The sequence below is a fragment of the Ipomoea nil genome, unplaced genomic scaffold, assembly GCF_001879475.1.
Source record: "Ipomoea nil cultivar Tokyo-kokei standard unplaced genomic scaffold, Asagao_1.1 scaffold0900, whole genome shotgun sequence".
Taxonomy (NCBI): Eukaryota; Viridiplantae; Streptophyta; class Magnoliopsida; order Solanales; family Convolvulaceae; genus Ipomoea; species Ipomoea nil.
This window is the reverse complement of record NW_017617328.1, coordinates 2,272,546-2,295,134: the sequence shown is the minus strand read 5'-3', so window position 1 is coordinate 2,295,134 and position 22,589 is coordinate 2,272,546. Positions and strand designations below refer to the sequence as shown.

Below are 22,589 nucleotides of genomic sequence, written 5' to 3'. Positions count from 1 at the left end.
TACAGAAGTAGTTTATAAAATAGGAGAATAAGAATTAAAACCTTACTTGATTCAATTTGTAAAAGGTAAATCTAAAATTGAAGTAGAAGTTGTAGTTACAAGTGATAATTCATAACTAAATCTTCCAAGACTTGATGGATTTACAATGAATAGACGTTCTAGAATGGATTTGTGGAGAGAACCTAAAAAGAAGACTTAGAAAACTACCTGATAACTTAAAAATAACGCCTATTCATATTTATACTATTGCAATTGCGCCAAATAAACCGCTTCCAGAATGCCTGGTTACGATGAAGGTCACGGCGTGACCCTCATCGTGACCAGGCCTAAGCCTCGCAGGTCTCTGCTGGTCACGGTGTGACCTTAACCAATGACCAACACTAATACCTGCGGAAGGTTGGGGTCACGCTGGCTGTCATGGCGTGACTGCCAGCGTGACACCCCAACTTCAGAAATGATGTATGCTCGTCACGATTGGGGTCACACCATGACCTCCACCGTGACGAGCAGAACAGAAGTGTAGAACAATAGTGTCACGTTTTGCTTCTCTTTCGCATCGATGCTCTGTTAATCCTTGCTATGATTTTGTCCTTCCATCTTTGAACCACTTGGCCTTAATATCATCTTGATTTGTCTTCATTTTAAGTTCATGTATGCCCCAATCTATATTTCCTTTCCTCAAGCCATAAACACCTGAAATACGTTTCCTTCTTGCACAATCACCTAGCATTCGCTCAAAAATTAGTACAAACGAAGCATAATTATGGGCTAATTCAAGGCATATCAGTTATGTAGTTATTGACTGATTATCATATGACTAATAATCATAGATTTTTAGTGATATACTTCTTATGTATTAGCTTTGTATAATTGTATATTTGTATTAGTGTATATTTGTGTTAGGTACTTGGACATATTTTTAATTTTTTTTTAAACGTAGGCTTTAAATGGAAAATTATACCGTGCACCAGGGCGCACAATGCATTATGCGCCCTAGCCCAAAACGAGGTCGTTTTATTTTCTTTTCGCGTGTCTACTGTTAACTCCTTAAAAAAATCATTTTTCGAATGTATATAATTGTATAATAGAAAACACATAATTTTATACCTGAAAACACTGAATTTTATACCTGAAAACACTGAATTTTTATAACTGAAAATCCCCATGTTTCGAATGTAAAGAATTATATAAAAGAAAACACATAATTTTATACCTGAAACACAGAATTTTATAACTAAAAACACAAAATTTTATAACCGAAAATTCCCATGTTTCGAATGTACAAATTTATATAAAAGAAAACACAGAATCTTTTTTAAAAGGATAAAAATCCCCTATTTCGAATGTACAGAATTTTATAGCTAAAAACACAGAATTTTATACCTGAAAACACATAATTTTATAACTGAATACACATACATTTTCGTGGCGTTAATTCCTCACACAACTTAACAAAACGACGTCATTTTGGGAGGCGCAGGATGCACATTGCTATCTGCGCCCTGGTGCACGGCTTACGATTGGCCTGATCGATCCATTATATCGCACCGACTCGCCGTAGATCCCGGGCGTCGACCAGTCGTACAAAAGAAGCGGTACCTGGCCAATGATCGGAGAGAATTCGTAAAAAAGGAGATAAGCACGCTGTTAGCAGCCGGACATGTCCGAGAGGTTAAATACCCGGAGTAGTTGGCGAATGTGGTTCTTGTACCGAAGCCCCCGGCGTGGCGAATGTGCGTCGATTATACCGACCTTAATAAGGCCTGCCCTAAGGACCCGTTTCCATTACCGCGGATTGACCAATTGGTTGATGAGACCACCGGGTCAGCCTTGTTGAGCTTCATGGACGCCTGCAGGGGGTACCATCAGATCTTTATGCACTCGGCAGACGAAAAAAAAAATCGCGTTCCTAACACCGGACGGAGTCTACTGCTACCGAGTCATGCCCTTTCGGCTTAAGAATGTCGGGGCTACATATACGCGAATGGTAGCTCGACTATTCCAGCACTTATTGGGAAAATCAATGGCCGCGTACGTCGACGACATGCTCGTCAAGAGCCCAGAGGAGGACAAATACGCGGAAGATCTGGCCGACTGTTTTAAAGTAATGATGAGATATAATCTCCGGTTGAATCCCAAAAAGTGTGCTTTCGCCATGCAAGGTGGAAAGTTCTTGGGCTATATGGTCACCAAGCGAGGTATTGAGCCTAACCCGGAGAAGGTGCAGGCCATTGTCGACATGCAACCTCCCAGCTCCATCAAAGACCAGCAACGATTGACTGGTCGACTGGCCGCCCTTAGCCGCTTCCTGAGCAAAGCGGCGGATAAGACGATGCCCTTCTTCGAGGCCATGAAGAAAAAGGAGGGATTTGCTTGGACCACCGAGTATCAACAGTCGTTCGAAGAGTTGAAACAATATCTCTCAACACCCCCGGTATTGTCTACTCCCTAGGCGGGCGAGCCCTTATTCTTATACTTAGCCGCCTCCTCTAAGGCGGTGAGTTCGGTGCTAGTCCGAGAAGAAGAGCGCGTCCAGCACCCGGTTTATTACGTAAGCCGCTCCCTGAAGGCCGCTGAGTCGCGGTATGCCGCCCTGGAGAAGATTGTATACGCGTTGGTGATCACCGTGCGAAAGATAGCACCTCACTTCCAAGCCCACACCGTCCGAGTGCTGATTGACCAACCGCTTGGGAGCGTCCTGCGAAACCCCTCGTCGTCCGGCCGACTAGTGAAATGGGCCATGGAACTAACCCAGTATGGGATTGAGTACCAGCCCCGGCCCTTCATAAAAGGTCAAGCCTTGGCCGACTTCTTGGTCGAGTGCACGGCGAGCGAAGAAGAAAAGGAACACACCACGAAAGACAGTTTAGGCGAGTGGTGGGAAATGCATGCGAACGAAGCGTCGAGTCGACAATACTGCGGGGGCGGAGTTATGCTCATTTCCCCGGAGGGGTTCCGGCTATACTATGCCTTAAGCTACTTGTTTCCGACATCTAACAATGAGGCCGAATATGAAGTTGTGCTAAATGGTCTTCGCCTCGCCAAGGCCTTAGGAGTGGAGCGATTGAGAATCAAGACCGACTCCAGATTGGTAGTCGGGCAAATCTCAGGCACATGTGAGGCTAAGAATACACGGATGACTTTATATAAAGAGCGAGCGGTCGAGATGTTAAAGAAATTCGAAGCTTACAAAATAGAATACATCTCACGGGCAGACAACGTGGAAGCCGACATATTGTCTAAAATTGCCTTGGAGGGAGTACCGGATCATCTTGTGAAGATCTGCCAAAAGGAGGAGTTAGAGCGACCAAGTATCGAGGAAACAATAGTAGAAGTCCAGCAGGTGACCGGCGAGGAATGGAACCGAGAGAAGAACCCCGAGATGTTCTGGATAGAGGACATCCGGCGATTCAAGGAAACAGGCGAATTGCCGGAAGATCCGGGAGTCGCCGCTAAGGTTCGACGAAAAACCCCCTCTTTCGAAATCATTGATGGGCAGCTATACAAATAGTTGTTCGGGGGGTCCTCTGTTGAAATGCTTGCTCAGGCCCGAGGCCGAAAAAATAATGGACGAGGCTCATAGAGGCATATGCGCCGCACACCAGGGCGCCCACACGCTCGCCCGAAAGTTGGTCGTCCAAGGGTATTATTGGCCGACCATGATGCGAGACTGCATTGAATGGATATCCAAGTGTGGCGTTTGTCATGCGTTCGCCAGAAAGGACACTCGGCCGGCTACCTTCTACACGCCGGTCACCACGGCTATTCCATTTGCTAAGTGGGGAATCGACTTGTTGGGGCCGTTACCAACAGCTCCTGGGGGCCTGAAATTTTGTGTCGTAGCTATAGACTACTTCACCAAGTGGGTTGAGGCTGAACCGTTGGCCACTATCACCGAGTACCAATGCCGACGCTTCCTATGGAAGAAGGTGATTTGCCGCTTCGGCTTGCCCGAACATATTGTCAACGATAATGGGCGACAGTTCGACTGACAGGCGTTTGCTGACTTCTGCTGCCGACACGATATCCGCCATACCAAGGTATCCGTGGCGTACCTACAGGCCAATGGGCAAGTCGAAAATGTGAATCGGACCATAGTGGATGGAATCCGAAAGAAATTGGAAGATATCGGAGGAAATTGGGCGGATGAGCTTGACCGAGTCCTATGGGCTTATCGCACTACGCAGCGGCGAGCAACCGGAGAGAGCCCATTCTCCCTCGCGTACGGCTTCGAAGCTAAGGTCCCAATTGAAGTAGTCGAGCTCACTCACCGGGTCCGCACTTATTCCGACACGGAGAATGAAGAAAGTCTTCGGATTGAGAAAAATTTCCTAGAAGAAAGGAGGGAAGCCGCGAGTGCTCGGATGGTCGAGTATCAACGAGCGGTAAAGAGATATCGCGATCGAAAGATTCGCCCACGAACCTTCCAAGTTGGTGATCTCGTATTACGAGACCGACAAGCAAGCCAGCCCACGGAAGGTGGCAAGTTCGCGGTAAAGTGGGAAGGACCCTTTTCGCATTGCCGCGGTGGTCCAGACCGGAACCTATAAGCTCGAAACTCTGGAAGGCAGGCCCGTAGACCGGATCTGGAACGTCATCCACTTGAAGAAGTTCTATCAGTAGAAAGGGTTAGGCCATGTATAGGCTCGAGGGTCTTGAACAACTTGAATAAAAGAATACGAATTACTGTTAACTACCGCCCGGACTCGGCGAGAAAAGTTAGGGAAAAAGGACCCAGACCCTTAGTCGTTTCCGTGAAAAAGCCAAGAGGAGTCGCCTCGACTGAGGGACTCGGCGAGTATATAAAGAAACAATGGGGCACCGACCCCAAAAGGTTTATGAGAAAGAAAAAGCCTAAGGAGTCGCCTCGACTGAGGGACTCGACGAGAAAAGTTAGGGAACAAGGGCCCAGACCCTTAGTCGTTTCCGTGAAAAAGCCAAGAGGAGTCGCCTCGACTGAGGGACTCGGCGAGTATATAAAGAAACAATGGGGCACCGACCCCAAAACGTTTCTGAGAAAGAAAAAGCCTAAGGAGTCGCCTCGACTGAGGGACTCGGCGAGAAAAGTTAGGGAACAAGGGCCCAGACCCTTAGTCGTTTCCGTGAAAAAGCCAAGAGGAGTCGCCTCGACTGAGGGACTCGGCGAGTATATAAAGAAACAATGGGGCACTGACCCCAAAACGTTTCTGAGAAAGAAAAAGCCTAAGGAGTCGCCTCGACTGAGGGACTCGGCGAGAAAAGTTAGGAAACAAGGGTCCAGACCCGTAGTCGTTTCCGTGAAAAAGCCAGGAGGAGTCGCCTCGACTGAGGGACTCGACGAGTATATAAAGAAACAATGGGGCACTGACCCCAAAACGTTTCTGAGAAAGAAAAAGCCTAAGGAGTCGGCTCGACTGAGGGACTCGGCGAGAAAAGTTAGGAAACAAGGGCCCAGACCCTTAGTCGTTTCCGTGAAAAAGCCATGAGGAGTCGCCTCGACTGAGGGACTCGGCGAGTATACAAAGAAACTATAGGGCACTGACCCTAAAGCGTTTCAAAGAGAGAAGAAGCCTAAGAGGTCGCCTCGACTGAGGGACTTGGCGAGAAAAGTTAGGGAAAAGGGCCCAGACCCTTAGTCGTTTCCGTGAAAAAGCCATGAGGAGTCGCCTCGACTGAGGGACTCGGCGAGTATACAAAGAAACTATAGGGCACTGACCCTAAAGCGTTTCAAAGAGAGAAGAAGCCTAAGAGGTCGCCTCGACTGAGGGACTCGGCGAGAAAAGTTAGGGAAAAGGGCCCAGACCCTTAGTCGTTTCCGTGAAAAAGCCAAGAGGATTCGCCTCGACTGAGGGACTCGGTGAGTATATAAAGAAACAATAGGGCACTGACCCTAAAATGTTTCTGAGAAAGATAAAGCCTAAGGGGTCGCCTCGGCGAGAAAAGTTAGAGAACAAGGGCCCAGACCCTTAATCGTTTCCGTGAAAAAGCTAAAAGGAGTCGCCTCGACTGAGGGACTCGGCGAGTATAAAAAGAAACTATAAGGCCCTGGCCCTAAAACGTTTCTAAAAGAGAAGAAACCCAAGAGGTCGCCTCGACTGAGGGACTCGGCGAATGTATAAAGAGTCAACAGGGCGTCGAGCCTAAGTCGCCTCTCAGAGTTTGAAGGCCCCGATGACAACGCAAAAGGAAAGAAATCAATCGCCTCCAGAACCCTAAAGAAATTAATCGAGCCCGAGACAACGCAAAAGGAAAGAGAAAGAGGGAATTTTATTAAAATTAAAAAAGGCCCGAGAAGGAGTTCAGCCTTTACAAAAGGGGCTATCCTAAAAGAATAGCCCTAAACTACTGTAGAGGGGGTGTCGACATCGACCCCTTCAACGTGTGCCCCTGCCGTTGGTCCAGCTGGAGGAACAGAAGAAGGGTCCTCTGCCTGAGGGGAGGACTCAGTAAGATTGGGAGGAGCCGCCGCAGGGAGAGCCACCGGATCAGCAGCCGCCGCCGGACCTTCAGCTGCCGGGAGAACGTCTATCACCGGCTTGAGGCCCCAGCTCTCAGGGGTAAAAGAGGAGTCGCGGACCAACAGGGCGGAGTGGATTTCTGTCTGCGCCTCGCGGAAGCCAAGGCGATAGTCGTGCTTGCCCAGATCCAGAAGGAAGTCGTCACCTTCCGGCGTCGCCAGCCACTCTTTGGCGATCTCCTTCTGCCGGGCCTCTATCGCCGCCTTCACGTCCGCCTCGAAGGCCGCCGACTTCTTGTAGTCCTCCACCGAGGTCGCGGCGATGGTCACCACTTTGTCTCGCTCCTCCTCCCACTAACGGGTGACCCTTAACATCTCGGAGTTATGCACTTCCACCGCCTTGGCGTGCTTAGCTTGCTCCTCCAAGAAGGCCTCCTCAGTTTGGTGCACCCGAACGGCCATAGACTTCAGCCCGGTCTTATACTCCCTTAGTCGCCGGCTCATCTCCATTTGGAAAGTGAGATTCTGCAAGGCGACGGGAAGTCAGAAAATTTAAGAAAGAGAACGGAAAAAAGAGGCGAGTCGGAAACACTTATGCGATACGACTGGCGTAGCGAGGCCTCAACGATGCACTCGTCTCCCAGGGCGCTGGTCGTCGCCACATCCTTAGGAAGAAGGACGTTTGCAGCCCATTTGCGGACAGAGGAGTTGCCTTGCCAGATCTGGGCATCCTCGTCCACCTCGTGGCTCAACCGGATCTTCTTCGGAGCCGGCGTGTCCGTCTGCTCGGCCGGCCGTTTAGAGCTCGGACTCTCAGTTGGAGGAGGGGGCGGCTGTCGAGTCGGCGACACGACGGGCGACGGCGTCAAGTCAACCACGTTGTGTGGTGGTGGAGGCGCCGACCTTGGAGCTGGTGACGGTTGGGAGGAAGAGGCAGTAGCCGTGCTGGAAGCGCGCTGGGTCAGCCGACGCCTCATCTTTTCAGCTCTGTCCGCCATCTCCGGAGTCGGCACAGCAGCCTCGTCGGAACTGGTGGAGTCGGAGTCGTACGGACCTGCGAAAGAAAAGAAAGTCATAAGTATTCCGAGTCGGAATGAAACAGAGTAAAAAGAAGTGGGAAAAGAGAGGCAATGAAAACTACCTACGGAGGCCGCACCCTTCGGCAGCAAGCCACGCTTGGCCATGGCCCGGACTCTGGACCAGTACTTGACGGAGTACGGTCCAAAGCTCTTCAAGAACTCGCCGCCCTGGACCGCATCGTTAGTGAAGAAGGCACGCCGAGAGCAAGGCTTGAATAGAGCGGCCGGCCACAGGGTCGGAAAGGTGAAGGAGGAGAAAGCAGGTCGGACGAAGAAATAGAGGAGTTTCCAGTCCTTAAGGTAGTCGGACAACCCCTCAAAAAGCTGTCGCCCGGACGAGCGGCAACTTGGACAAAACCCGGCGAGTGTGAGCCGACCTTGTTCACGGTAAAAAGATACCGGAACAGGTCTAAATCCGGCTCACATAACCACCAATGGCAGAGGTTTATGAAGCAGGTGAGGAGTCGGTGAGAATTGGGCACCAGTTAGCCCGGAACTACGTTGTAATGACGATAAAAAAGGGAGAGGAAAGGACACGGAGGAACTCGGAAGCCAAAGGCGACCGAGTGCAAATGAATGCCCACGCAACCCTCGGGTGGGTCTTAAATTTGCCGGCCTTCTGGAGCGAGGACTACGGCCAAAGGCCGAAGAAGAAATTGGGCCATTTCCAGATCCGCCGCAGTAACGACGGATGGTGGCCCGGAAGGACGGACGATTGAATCGAACTTGCCTCGCGGCTGTCCGGTGCCGCCGGCAGAGCCGCCACCGTCGTTAGAGGAGCGAGGCTCATCGGAGTAACCGCCCCCGAAGAAGAAGGGGTCGAAGGAAGAGAAGACGTCGATGGAACGTCCGCCGGGAGTTCCATACGACGGGGAGGAGAAGAAGAAGATGGGGAAGTCGCCGCTGGGTTGTCGACCGAGTAACGACGGGAAGAAGAAGAGTGCGAAGAAGAAGCCATTACCTAAGTTAGATGAGAGATCGGAGGAAATGAAGAATGGCCGGAGAAGCTCGAGTTGAGGTTGAAAGGAAAGACTGGAGAAGAGGATGGAAAGAGAGACGGAGTGGCTATTTAAAGGGGGAGGAATTCGAAAAGACGGCCACGTGCCACCTTCTCGTTGGAAGAAGCGGAGGTGACAAGATGTGAAGAGACGCCGCATTTAATGCCTCAAAAGGCGGGGCGACGGTTCAGGCCTAGGGCTAGCCTGCAAGCGGCGCGTCTGCCCTAGACTAGGGCCGGGCGTCTGTGACCCGGCCTGCTAGGCCGGAAGCCCATCGCAGGCCACGGCCTCTGGGCCCACCGGGTACGAACTGGAAACTTCTAGAAAGACCCGGTAGAACCCGGCCCATTAAATGATACAGGTCAAGTTCGCGAAAGAGACTTGGTAATCATTCTCACAAACCTACACAATATTGTCTCTCTTGCCTCTTATTTACACATTAATCATTGGCCCCATGTCACATTAGTTTTTCCTTATATATAGTAGGTGGAATCGAAGTTACGTGCATATCCAACACAAACCAAGCATAATTTGTTAAGTGTATAGTCCGTCCAACAACATGAGCTGCTTCCTTGTACTACTACTACTTGTGTTGTCGTCGGCAGTAGTACTAGGTTCTTTTTCTCCTACCGCCGCCGCCACATCAAACACTAACAATTCTTCTTCCTCCATAGCCAAACCCAACTGCAGTGATCATTGCGGGAACGTAAGCATCCCATTTCCCTTTGGTTTGACAAAAAAATGTGCCCTAAACTCAAACTTCTCCATCACTTGCGACACCTCCCTTCATCCTCCAAAGCCATTTATAACAAACAGCGCCGTGGAGGTTAGGGATATATCACTTGAAGGGCAGTTGAATGTGAAGAAGGGCATAGCTCGAAAGTGTTATACCCCGAGGACGGATATACCAGTTTTCGAGCTTAAATCAGAGCCCACTCCGGCCAATTTCTACGTCAACCAGACCGCCAACAAATTCGTTGCTGTCGGTTGCAATGCCTTTGCTGTAGTTACAGAAAACTATCTCGCCGATGACGACGAGGAGGAGGTGGACGATGTTGGGTCAAACAAAGTCGAAGGTTGTATTACCTCCTCTGGCGGCAGAATGAAAGATGTCAAGAACGGGACATGCGGCGGAGATGGGTGTTGTGAAATCGGAATTAGTAATGTGGCGAGGGACGCTCGCGTTTTACTGGACACCACCACGGATTCCTATCCCGATAAGCACTGCATCTACGCCTTCGTGGTGCAGAAAGAGGAGTTCAACTTTTCCGCCGCCACAATGCTTGCCGGAAAATGGGATGTGAATAAGCTACCGGTGGTTCTTGATTGGATCCTCCCGGATCAGACGTGCAATGCCATATGTCAAGGTAATAATTGGAAATTTTTTAGCAAAATGATATGTTAAGTCACTTAAGTGGTTGCTTCGTGTCTTCTTTCTTTTGCTTATTGGAATTATTTTTCAATAAAATTTAAATTCAGATATATTTTATATAAATAAATTCAATTTATCTACTTTTTCATTCACTACAGGTAATACCATATGTGTTTCCGTCAATGTTAGTGCCAACAGTAAGGAGGGGTATCGTTGCGGCTGTAAGGTGGGTTATGAAGGCAATCCTTATCTCTCTCCAGGTTGCCAAGGTATAGTATATATGCAACTCGATCACCATATATATGTTGTCTGCACTCCAAACTACTACCACATGAATCTTAATAATTAATTATTTTTGGAGTTAATACCTTCAATGGTCCTCCGAGTATTAGCGATTTTTTACCAGTTGTGATTATCCGAGTTTTAAATAACTTCCAATGGTCCTCCATGTTTTAAAAAATAACCACTCGTGCTCCTAATTTAAAAAAAACTCTGGAGTTCAAAATGACCACGAGACGTCCTAAAAGGACCACGGGTGGTTATTTTTTTTAAACATAGAGGACCATTGGAGGTCATTTAAAACTCAGATGACAACAACTGGTAAATCGCTAATACTCGGAGGACCATTGAAGGTATTACCTCATTATTTTTATGAGTAAAAACACAATTTCAGTCAACCACTTTATGCTCAGATGACACCTTTGTGGTTCCCCTTGGGAGAAGGTCACAGGATCAAACCCCGGTGGTGGGGTCTTAACTCTCGAATCTCGGTGACGAGGTCTAAACTCGTTAAGCACTCATTGGGTTACAACAGATAGTGAAAGTATAGAACATATATTACCTTGTAATAGAGTCAATAATATTAAAAAAAAAAAAAAAAAAAAAAAAAAAAAAAACCTTGTGGTACTTGGCGGAAACTTAACAAGTCAATGAAGTCATACATGCACGATGTAGCAATAAATGTTATATGTACCGTGCAAAAATAATGTAACAATAATAATTATTAGAGTGCATACATTAATCCCCATTGTCCCACAACCACTTGCATATGTCCCGCAACTTGATCAAGGTATCTTTTCGACCAACCTTGTGGTTCAAAAGTAGGAATAAATTCGTTCAACTCCTACTTAAGTTGATCAAATAATTAGTTTAATTTGATTAACATAAAATTGTAAGTTCGACTCTTCGTTAGAGGCTTAAAACTATGTATTGATCTTCTTAGTTTGAGCTTGTCAATTATAGGCAATCTAAATTAGTTTTGTCTTACCGTTTTAAGTTTTAACCCCTAGTTAACCGTATTCTTAATCTTCCGTTCTTATTATAAGTTGTATTTTGACCTTTACAATTTTTTTTGTTTTTTAAAAAAAAAAAAAAGAAAAAAGAAAAAAAGAAGTAGAAAATTACATTTTCTTTTGAGGGATCTAAATTTCTAATAATTACTTTGCCTATGCAGATTATTTAGTGTCATAAAAATATATCTTTAATCCTACATAACAATATATGTAGCTCTCACCCAAACAATTTTGTAAATAAATAAAATAAAATTCTTCACCTTCATCCACCTCTCACTTTCTTCTCTTCTTGTCTCCATTTCTATTTTAAATTCTCTTCTTATTTTATACAAAGGATAAGTATATTATTTTACAAATTAAAAATTAAAATTTCAGATTGACGGTCAAAATTTTACAAACAAAGTGGACAAAAATTACGATTTTTACTAAAGTTGACCACCCTTCAAAGTCGGTTAAAAGTACCAAGTTACCAACCACATTTGATAGGTGGAGTTGATAAATATCTTAAATCTCTATTCACTTTTAAGGTGATCGGAAAAATTGATTGGAACTTGACAGAATTAAGCATTTACCGCTACGTCAAAAATTATACGAAATAATTAGTAACGGAAGGTGTAACTTTAATTTAGCTTCACATTTCTTGATGGTAAGATGTTGGGTACTGCTGCCCAACTATCTTCTCTCACATACCTGTCAACTTCAACTGCATAGCATGCTTTCAATAGGATTCCTGTGACTTGCTCTAATACCAGGGCCGGCCCTGGCCATGTCTAGCCACGGCAACATCACAAGACCCCACCAATTTTTGAGGGCTAAATTTTAAAATTATATATATATATATATATATATATATATATATATATACACATACATATATATAAAGTCATTATTTTTTACTTGATAAATATGTTTTTAGAATCCATGCATAGATTAGTCTTAATTGTAATTGAAAATAAAATTTGATAAATAATTTTTTATTTAAATATGCACTAAAAATGTCATTTTTAAATAAAATTTTGTATTGTATTTTTGTTGTTGAATTTTTATGTATTATATTTGGACAAAATTTTTTATTATATTTTTATTTTTGTTATAGAATATAATAAGATAAAGTTCAAATAGATTTAGATTCAATTACTTCAGTTATAGAGTCATATGGGATTATGTCTCTATAAATAGACAGGGCTCCTATTTTTAATGGGACAGCCCTGCTAATACATACCAATTATCAATATCAAGCGCTTACTACTATACTACAAGTTATAACTTGCTGCGAATGTGCAATTTTATTTTCCTTATACTTGTGTAATAGTCAGCGCTACGTTGAAAAAGTGCTAAACTCGGCTTTGCGAGCCGTCGCCCAACAGAAGTTAGTGATTTTCTAATCATTTTAATTGGCTTTTGCAGATATTGATGAATGTGTAAATAGACAGAACAACTGCTTCATAAACTCAATTTGCTCAAATATTGAAGGTAGTTATGAGTGCCATTGCAAGGAAGGTTACCATGGCGATGGGAAGGGCGAATCGGTCTGCCAATTACCTAAGGATGATTGCAAAGATAATGGGAAAGGGTGCACTTCGTCTTCTAAACGGATGATTATTGAACATGTTATTGGTAAACCAATGCCCTGAGCTTGTTTCTATTATCATTTCATTTTCTCTTAAATAATGCCTACTAAATCAGTGAGTTAAGCTCGCGCGGGCTCATTTCTATTATCCTTCGCTTTCATTTTTGGTAGCTATTTAGGGTTGGTTTCCATTATTTTGTCATTGTCATTACTGCATATATGCATGGCATGCAGGTATTGCTTTGTGCACTGTGCTGTTGATAAGTGGGTTTTGTCTATACTTGGGATATCGAAAGAGGAAATCAACACACATCAGAGAGAAATTCTTTAGAGAAAATGGAGGATTGATTTTGAAGCAAAAGATTGCTCAAGGCACTACGTCTTCCGGCACAACAAGAATTTTCACTGCCCAGGAGCTTAAAAAGGCGACCAACAACTATGACCAAACTAGAATCATTGGTCAAGGAGGTTTTGGAGTTGTTTATAAAGGACACCTTCTTGATGGTCGAATGGTAGCCGTTAAGAAACCCAAAATGTTGGACCCAACCCAAGTCGAGCAGTTCATCAATGAGGTTATTGTGCTTTCCCAAATCAATCACAGAAACATAGTCAAACTCTTTGGTTGTTGTTTAGAAATAGAAGTTCCGTTACTCGTTTATGAATTCATAAACAATGGAACATTATCTGACCATCTAAATGACAAAGACAAGGCATCCACATTAGTTTGGCCGATCCGCTTAAGAATAGCTACTGAAACCGCTGAGGTGCTATCTTATTTGCATTCTGCAGCTTTTCCTCCTATAATCCACAGAGATGTTAAACCCGCAAATATTCTCCTGGATAATGAGTACATTGCCAAAGTATCTGATTTCGGAGCATCGAGGTTAGTTCTACAAGACCAAACTCAATTGATAACTATGGTGCAAGGAACATTTGGTTATCTCGATCCAGAATACATGCAGACCCACGAATTAACAGAAAAGAGTGATGTTTATAGTTTTGGAGTTGTCTTGATGGAATTGTTAACCGGTAGGAGGGCAGTACTTTACGATGGTCCGGTGGAAGAGAGGAGTCTGTATGAGCATTTCATTTCATCATTGAAAATCAATCAATTGTTCAAGATTCTTGATGACAACATTGTTTGTGAGGGAAACACTGAAGAGTTACAAGAGGTTGCCTTACTTGCAAGAAGGTGTTTAAATGTGAAGGGGGAGGAAAAGCCAACTATGAAGGAAGTTGCAGTGGAGCTAAGTGGATTGAGGAGAGCAGCAAAACATTCATGGGTTAATAATAATTCAGACACTTCCATAAAATCACATGCTCTATTTACTGAGCCACTGCCAATCCCCTCTGGATATATTGATGCCACTTTTAGTATAACAACAAGTGAATATGATAGCTTAAAACATCATATGGAGTTACCAATGACCACTGCAAGATAATTGCAACGGTACGCGCATGGGCAGCTCAATTGGTCACTAGAATGAAATTTAAGAATAATGATTCGGAATCGAGTCTCACAAGCGACAGTGTGGGAGAAACTTCTCAAAGTGAAGGGGACTCCTTTTATGTGCATACTAAGCATACCATGATTTTCATTCTCCCAAATAGTCTGTCAGGTCGGGACGTGGGAGACATTGGCGTTGGGGATTCATCTTTTGTGAACAAATATAATGTTTTGTTTCTATTTTTTCCTTGTGATATAAATTAAAATAATATTGAACTCTATATTTTTTTTATTTTTTTTTTAAACAAAACTTTATTAAGCAAATGAATTAAAATGTCTTACAAGTGATGGTCCAAATATGACCATAACACATACTCAGCCCTAGAAATTGGGTTTATACTAAAAAAAAAAAAAAACTAAAATAAAGGATGGACTTAAGCCCTAACAGGCCAAACCTAAAGAATCAAAGAATAAAATAATGGACCCAAGCCCAACTAATAAGCCAGATCAAAGGAATAATAAATGAAGAAAAATAAATAATAATAGGAGTGCTGAAATGGAGGCGTAGATTCCCCTATCGGCGTCGCACCAATTTTCATAAAAACCAGCAGCATACCAGCTATTTCCAGGAGAATAGTTGCACCTACATGCCACCATGTACTAGTGCGCCACCATGCCGCACCACCACAAAGTTGCAATGCCGCGACTCTGCACCACAATGCAACGATGCAATAGTGCCAACACAGCCGCAACGCTTCACGCCTACGTCTCGTCAAACTAAATCTATTGGTTGGCCAAAACCTCCAAGAGTGCAAAGGAGGCACGCAGGCCACCAAAGAAAGCGGTGGTGGTGGTGGTGGTGGCGGCGACGGTGGTGGTGGCGGCGACGGCGGTGATGGTGGTGGCGGCAGCGGTGGTGGGGTGATGGTGGCGGCGGAAACGACGGTTGTGTTGGTGGTAGGCGGTGGTGGTGCTGGTGGCGGCGGCGACGACGACGATGACGATGCTAGGGTAGTGGTACTGGTGGTGGCGACGACGGCGGTAGCGATGGTGGTGAAATAGGAAATAAATTTAATTGGGGGATAAAATAGGAAATAGAAACTTTAGGCTATTTTCGAGAACTCAAGAATAGCCTAATACCAGGGGGGGCCCAGAAATCACTATTCCCCTTGCAAGGGGAATAGGTCATTCCCGGGAACAATGTTCCTGGGAATACAAGTGGTTACCAAATAGAGGAATAAGCCTATTACTGGGAATGCTATGTCATTCCAGGCATATTCCGTGAACCAAAATAGCCCATTAATGTTCAATACAATGATTTAACTCATTTCAAAGAAAATGGATAATTCATGAAGGTGATGATCAAACATGTGTCCTCAAGTAATGTTGAAAGCTATGTAAAAATGACAAGCCAATCTATCTAACTTGCTTAGTAATGCTTATCTTGTAAAAGTATTATTTATAATCTTATTTCCAACTCTATAAATAGTTAAATACTTATCCTTTAGACATTAGCTCGATGCTATCATTATTATTATTATTATTTATTTATTATTTATTTATAACAAATTTATAATTCCATTTTGAAATATTCAAACTTCAATTCTTTAACAAGAATTGAAGTTTGAATCTCTATAGCCGTGGCTACTTGTTTTTTTTTTTTTTTTTTTTTTTTTAAATTCACAGTTTGGAACCGGAACCGTCTGGTTCCGAAATTTTACAAACCTTACCGGAACCGTACGGACGGTTCTTTCGTTACGGTTATTACAGTGACGGTTATGGTTCACCCATACGCTAGCATAATTACAAATATGTGAGTTTTGATTCATCTAAAATATTAATGATGATATATATGAATCTTAATGTGTATATATATATATATATATATATATATATATATATATATTAACATTATTAAATTAAAAAGTTGAAGTGCCCTCAATTAAATATAAGTGGGTCAAATATTTTTTTTAAGTATAATCGACACACGAGAGGCACGGGCCCAGGCTCGAGGTAAGCTCGGCACGAGACTGGCCTAAATAATTCAGGACTGATCCCAGACCGTGCTAGTCTAGGCCCAGGCCCGACACGGCACCGGCCAAGGCTTGGACTTTGGCCACCTCTACAATTTTACAAAGTTTTATTTTACCCTTATCTCAATATATATAAACAATCTATTACTGAGCAGTTGGAAAGAAAAGTAATCTACGGAGTATTATCTAACCTAGGAGTTGCCTCCACAGATCACGATCTCTCGCCTTTCGGCCTCCGCCTCTACTCTCAGATCACGATCTCTCGCCTTTCGGCCTCCGCCTCTACTCTCAGATCACGATCTAACGTGAACCAGCGACAGGTATTTTTTATACTGTATATTTAATATTTGTATGCTTATTGGTTTATATTTGTATGCTCAATTTGCAAAGGATCATTTAGGTATTGTTTCAAAATGCTGCTGTTTATTTATATATTGTATATATACAATTATACCTACTTTCTGTTATGCTCGTATAAACCGTGGCGGGGCCAAAAAATTCATGTAAGGGGGGACTAGAATCATGGAAAAAAGATACAATACCAACCAATTAATAACAGTACCGGTCATACATGATATCATTATATATTATCGATAGTAATTTATAATGATACTTTATGTAATTGACATTAATGTTAATTGATACTTTATAAGTTTTCACATAACACAACATATATACCATATCAATCTTGCTTGTCACTCTTTTATCAAATAAAAGTTTTGACATCTCTCTTTTGCAATCTCACTTCACAGAATGGACACAACAAACATCCCGAATATTCCTCCTGGACTCTTTGTAGATGAGAAACCCCTCAACTGGGCTTTTCCTCCTATAACAGGTACTACTCAGTAATTCTTCAATAGTTATGCTGTGCAACGAATGCATATATCTTCAGTATAAACATGGCATATTGATAAAATACTTAGGCCATGTTTGGTAAAAAAAAATGGCCTATTGTCTATTAGCTAATGTTATCAACTATTTATACCTTCTAATTAACACAATCAGTTCACAGTTAACAGCTATCAGCTAACACAGCCATTTTAACAAACAGGGCCTTAGTCTATTAGTCTATTTTGGCTTATTTGACCACTATTAGTTGTTTGGCTTGATTAAACAATCGATATAATTAAATGTTTGATTAATTAGTGTTTTGTAACAGTTTAATTATTGTTCCAAAAGGCTAAAATTTATAATAAAGCTACTCAAAGTAGCTTTTTTGAATAACTTTTTTGCCAATGTACCAAACATCTTTCTACATTCAACTAATGCATGCTATCAACTAGTTAAGCTCACTAACCCAATTTACCAAACGCCCCCTAGATCACTCTAGAGTTTTTATAATGATGACATTGGTTAGATAGCATGATTACCTTGCTTTCTGATTTGAACATTCAGTATTACTGTATTAGAATAAGTCATGCATTTCAGACCATGATTAGCAAATAATATGAAGTGTAAGTAATGCAATTCATATAAAAATAGTATCTATTTAGATGTATATTCCATTGATTTTAATTTAATGTATTGAATCTATTATACTATTTCTAATTTTAACTAAATTACAATTTTACTCTAAACAGATTGGGTAATATTTTTGCATTACCAAAGAAGAACGTTCGCATTTGAAATGGACAGTCCCTCACTGGACTGTTTGAAAGATAACATTTTAAGGCGAGGGATAGATTTAGAACGTAATGGTTTGAAGATTACATGTAGAGATTGGCAAGGCAGAACTACACGCATTGATTGTGATGAAGACCTGGCGCATTGTTTCCGGTGTCCAGGTGGTACTCATATAAGACTATCAAGGTATTATTTCAAAACTTTTGAGCCCTCTAAAATTCCAAATTGTAACCTCTAATTTCCTATTCGCCTATTCTGATGTTCTATCCACGCAGACGCGCAAGCCGCAGGACGCAGCAATGCAGCCGACCGCGACGACTCCAACATCCCACGAGCGGTGACAGCACGAGCGGTGACAACAGGTTAGTGGTATACAGTATACACTGATAGTCTGAATTTCTGATACTGTGTATGTTTAAACTGTATACTGTTAAAAATGTTAATTTGTTATATTATCTATTTGCCTATTCTGATGTTCTATCCACGCAGACGCGCAAGCCACAGGATGCAGCAATGCAGCCGACCGCGACGACTCCAACATCCCACGAGCGGTGACAACAGGTTAGTGGTATACAGTATACATTGATAGTCTGAATTTTTGATACAGTGTATGTTTAAACTGTCTACTGTTAAAAATGTTAATTTGTTATATTATCTTAATATCTTCTTCTCTCAAATATTATATTAATATCTAGAGTAATCGGTAGATGTTACTTTGTTTATGTTTTGCTATTGATTGTTAAATGTTGATAGTTAAATATTTATGAGATTATTTTGTTTATGTTTTGCTATTGATAGTTAAATATATATGAGATTATAAAGGATAACAACTAACTATGCAATTGAATCTATTTCTGAACAAGTTAACAAAAATGTTATGATTTATGAGAACTTGAACTTGATTGGACTAGTTATTCATTCTCAATTTATTTTTTTCATTGTGTAGGAGGATTCTGAAAGATGAGATTAAGCTGGAGCCTAAAGAGGAGATAAAGCTGGAACCTAAGTTGGAGATTAAGCTGGAGCCTAAGTTGGAGATGTAACTTATTTCATTTTATATTATATTATATTTTTATGATATTATTATGATTATATTGTGGTTAGGGCATCCTCAATAGTTGTGGATTTTACTCCAGATTTTTGTGGGTCCCAGCATCCACCTCATCATCCATTATCTCACTCAATCACAAAACCTCATCTTCCCATTAGTTTTAAGTTTTTTCAAAACTTTTAGTGGACCCACCATTTTATCATACTATATTTTAATTATTTCTTTATTTATTATCATTATAAAAATTATTATTACAATTATTATTTTTATTATATTTAAATTATACATATTAAAATTAAAATAAATTAAAATTATAAATGTTTACAATTTTTTTTTAAATTATATAGAAAATTAATAATAAAATTCAACATGAAAAAAAAAAAAAAAAAAAAAAAAAAAAAGCTGGCCTAAAAGCAAAATAAAAAAGGATAAAATGAAATAAAATGAATTTCACTTTAGCCAAGGCAATAGGCACTGACGCGAAGTTTAAGAGGAAGAAGCTGATTTGACAGGGGCTTAATTTTTTATTTTGCTTTTTCTGACAAAACTTTCCCTCTTGCAGGAGAAAGAAGTTATCCTCCACATTTGTTAAAGATCCCCTCATCAAGTTTTTACTGTTCGAAAATCCAACAACAATCCCCTTTTGGGGATGCCCTTACTATTAATGAGTTTTCAAGACATTGGATTAAACTTATGTTAGATTTTTGTATTGTGGACTTTCGGTTTTATAATATGTTTTAAACTTGTGTTGTTTTAGTGAGTGTCGTCCTCTAGGAATGACTATTAAGGGAATTGAGTAAAGATGGATTAAACACGAGATCATTGAGTGTTTGAAAACTAACCAAAAGGAAACGATTGTTTGCATAGAGACAATTATAAAACAAATAAATGATTAAGTAATAGACAAGGATAAAAGAGAGGACTTAGATCAAATAGCAATGTACGAATGATTCTTAATGTTTTAAGATTCTAGGCTAAACAATGTTCAACAATGAATGCAAGGAAGTTAAGTCAATGTCAATGCCACTCTCGTGGACATTGGACTCTCACCAAGGTTCTAATCCCATTCTCATAGCAATTAGACTAGGTGAGACAATTAATCAAACATCTTGTGTGCTCATTTCCTTCCAACTCTCCTTTCTCAAGAGTAAGTTAGAAATGTGATAGATTTGGCTATGGTAAATCCCTATTCTCATAGGTGAAGCACCAAATCCAATGACCTCTTGCATAGTAGGGCCCTAACCAAACAAGAGTCCATACAATTCTCCAAATTCACAATCACATTCATTCTAGAGGCATAGCAAAACCTAGATTTGGCAATTCAATTCATGATGGCATTCATACAAAGCAATTCAATATAGTGAAATCGAAAAACTAAAAGCAATTGAAATAATATGCACTGAATTCAAGTACAGAAGTAGTTTATAAAATAGGAGAATAAGAATTAAAACCTTACTTGATTCAATTTGTAAAAGGTAAATCTAAAATTGAAGTAGAAGTTGTAGTTACAAGTGATAATTCTTCACTAAATCTTAAGAGTTGATGGATTTACAATGAATAGATGTTCTAGAATGGATTTGTGGAGAGAACCTAAAAAGAAGACTTAGAAAACTACCTGATAACTTAAAAATAACGCCTATTCCTATTTATACTATTGCAATTGCGCCAAATAAACTGCTTCCAGAATGCCTGGTTACGATGGAGGTCACGGCGTGACCTTCATCGTGACCAGACCTAAGCCTCGCAGGTCTCTGCTGGTCACGGTCAGGGTCACGGTGTGACCTTAACCGTGACCAACAGTAATACCTGCGGAAGGTTGGGATCACGCTGGCTGTCACGGCGTGACTGCCAGTGTGACACCCCAACTTCAGAAATGATGTATGCTCGTCACGATTGGGGTCACGCCGTGACCTCCACCGTGACGGGCATAACAGAAGTGTAGAACAGCAGTGTCACGTTTTGCTTCTCTTTCGCACCGATGCTCCGTTGATCCTTGCTATGATTTTGTCATTCCATCTTTGAATCACTTGGCCTTAATATCATCTTGATTCGTCCTCATTTTAAGTTCATGTATGCCCCAATCTACATTTCCTTCCTCAAGCCATAAACACCTGAAATACGTTTCCTTCTTGCACAATCACCTAGCATTCGCTCAGAAATTAATAAAACGAAGCATAATTATGGGCTAATTCAAGGCTTATCAGTTATGTAGTTATTGACTAATTATCATGTGACTAATAATCATAGATTTTTAGTGATATACTTCTCATGTATTAGCTTTGTATAATTGTATATTTGTATTAGTGTATATTTGTGTTAGGTACTTGGACATATTTTTAATTTTTTTTTTAAACGTAGGCTTTAAATGGAAAATTATACTGTGCACCAGGGCGCACAATGCATTATGCGCTCTGCCCAAAACGACGTCGTTTTATTTCCTTTTCGCGTGTCTACTGTTAACTCCTTAAAAAAATCATGTTTCGAATGTACAGAATTGTATAATAGAAAACACATAATTTTATACCTGAAAACACTGAATTTTATACCTGAAAACACAGAATTTTATAACTGAAAATCCCCATGTTTCGAATGTACAGAATTATATAATAGAAAACACATAATTTTATACCTGAAAACACAGAATTTTATACCTAAAAACATAAAATTTTATAACCGAAAATTCCCATGTTTCGAATGTACAAAATTATATAAAAGAAAACACAGAATTTTATACGTAAAAACACATAATCTTTTTTAAAAGGATAAAAATCCCCAATTTCGAATGTACAGAATTTTATACCTAAAAACACAGAATTTTATACCTGAAAACACATAATTTTATAACTAAATACACATACATTTTCTTCGCGTTAATTCCTCACACAACTTAACAAAACGAAATCATTTTGGGAGGCGCGGGGCGCACATTGCTATCTGCGCCCTGGTGCACAGTATAACGATTGGCTTTAAATAGGCTCAAAGTATGAAGCCTTTGTAATGGCTTACATATTCAATAGCCTTTAAAAAAATGCTTTTTTAGGCCAGGTCATGCCAATTGTCGACTACGGCTTGAGCCTAAAAAAAAATCCATGCATAGGCCTAGGCTCAGGCTCAAGCCTAAGATTTCTATAGCAGGCCCAAGCCTATTTTTCTAGAGTTTGGCCCGGTCTATTTTCACCCCTAATTCAAATATTGGTGTAGTGACTAAAATAATGAGTTAGTTATATGGAATTTATATTTTCTCATAGCATGTACACGTCAAAGTATATATAAAAAATTTCCCAACTTGATAGACAGGCGAGACGATATATACTCAACCAGCTTTGGTCCTCAACTTATAAGCCTACCACAATAAGTCCTCTAATTTCTCTAAAGTTACTACTACTAGTCCTCTGTTAATTTTTTCGTGAAATTGATGTTAAATTAGAGGGGCAAAATAGTAATTTTTTATTATCATTTTTTCTTCCAACCATTTAGTTCGTGGATTTGTATGTCACGAAGCAGCTTGAAGAACCAAAAAAAGGGGTAAACAAGAAGAACAGAAGAGGAAAAGTCTGAATTGTTTCATTAAGCTCAACAGACTAGAACAGAAAGGGTTTAATACATCAGCATTGGGAGGGAAAAGAAGTGAACAGAATTAACAACCATGGAGTGTAGGATGTTGCCACGGGTTACCATCCTATAC

At 41.4% G+C, this 22,589-nt stretch overlaps 2 protein-coding genes across 2 annotated transcripts; both read left to right on the top strand.

The window, feature by feature from the left end:
- Positions 1 to 9,055: 9,055 nt before the first annotated feature.
- Positions 9,056 to 14,473, top strand: LOC109179437 (wall-associated receptor kinase 2-like). Its single transcript, XM_019328940.1, has 4 exons — positions 9,056 to 9,880; positions 10,044 to 10,154; positions 12,585 to 12,794; positions 12,982 to 14,473. Exons 1-4 carry the CDS (start codon positions 9,073 to 9,075, stop codon positions 14,187 to 14,189), a joined length of 2,337 nt encoding a protein of 778 aa, XP_019184485.1. The 5' UTR covers positions 9,056 to 9,072; the 3' UTR covers positions 14,190 to 14,473.
- A 1,932-nt stretch (positions 14,474 to 16,405) lies between these two features.
- LOC109179378 lies at positions 16,406 to 19,569 on the top strand. Its single transcript, XM_019328874.1, has 7 exons — positions 16,406 to 16,547; positions 16,980 to 17,065; positions 17,811 to 18,039; positions 18,129 to 18,215; positions 18,343 to 18,414; positions 18,800 to 18,892; positions 19,467 to 19,569. The coding sequence occupies exons 2-7, from the start codon at positions 16,981 to 16,983 to the stop codon at positions 19,567 to 19,569; spliced, it is 669 nt and encodes a 222-aa protein (XP_019184419.1). The 5' UTR covers positions 16,406 to 16,547; position 16,980.
- The last annotated feature ends 3,020 nt before the right edge of the window (positions 19,570 to 22,589 follow it).

Coding starts and splice junctions, on each gene's coding strand:
- LOC109179437 (XM_019328940.1), top strand. CDS start 9,073: ATGAGCTGCTTCCTTGTACTACTACTACTTGTGTTGTCGTCGGCAGTA. Junction 10,155..12,584: donor TCTCTCTCCAGGTTGCCAAG/GTATAGTATATA, acceptor TGGCTTTTGCAG/ATATTGATGAATGTGTAAAT. Junction 12,795..12,981: donor GATTATTGAACATGTTATTG/GTAAACCAATGC, acceptor CATGGCATGCAG/GTATTGCTTTGTGCACTGTG.
- LOC109179378 (XM_019328874.1), top strand. CDS start 16,981: ATGGACACAACAAACATCCCGAATATTCCTCCTGGACTCTTTGTAGAT. Junction 18,216..18,342: donor AGCACGAGCGGTGACAACAG/GTTAGTGGTATA, acceptor CTATCCACGCAG/ACGCGCAAGCCACAGGATGC. Junction 18,893..19,466: donor CTGGAGCCTAAGTTGGAGAT/GTAACTTATTTC, acceptor TCCCTCTTGCAG/GAGAAAGAAGTTATCCTCCA.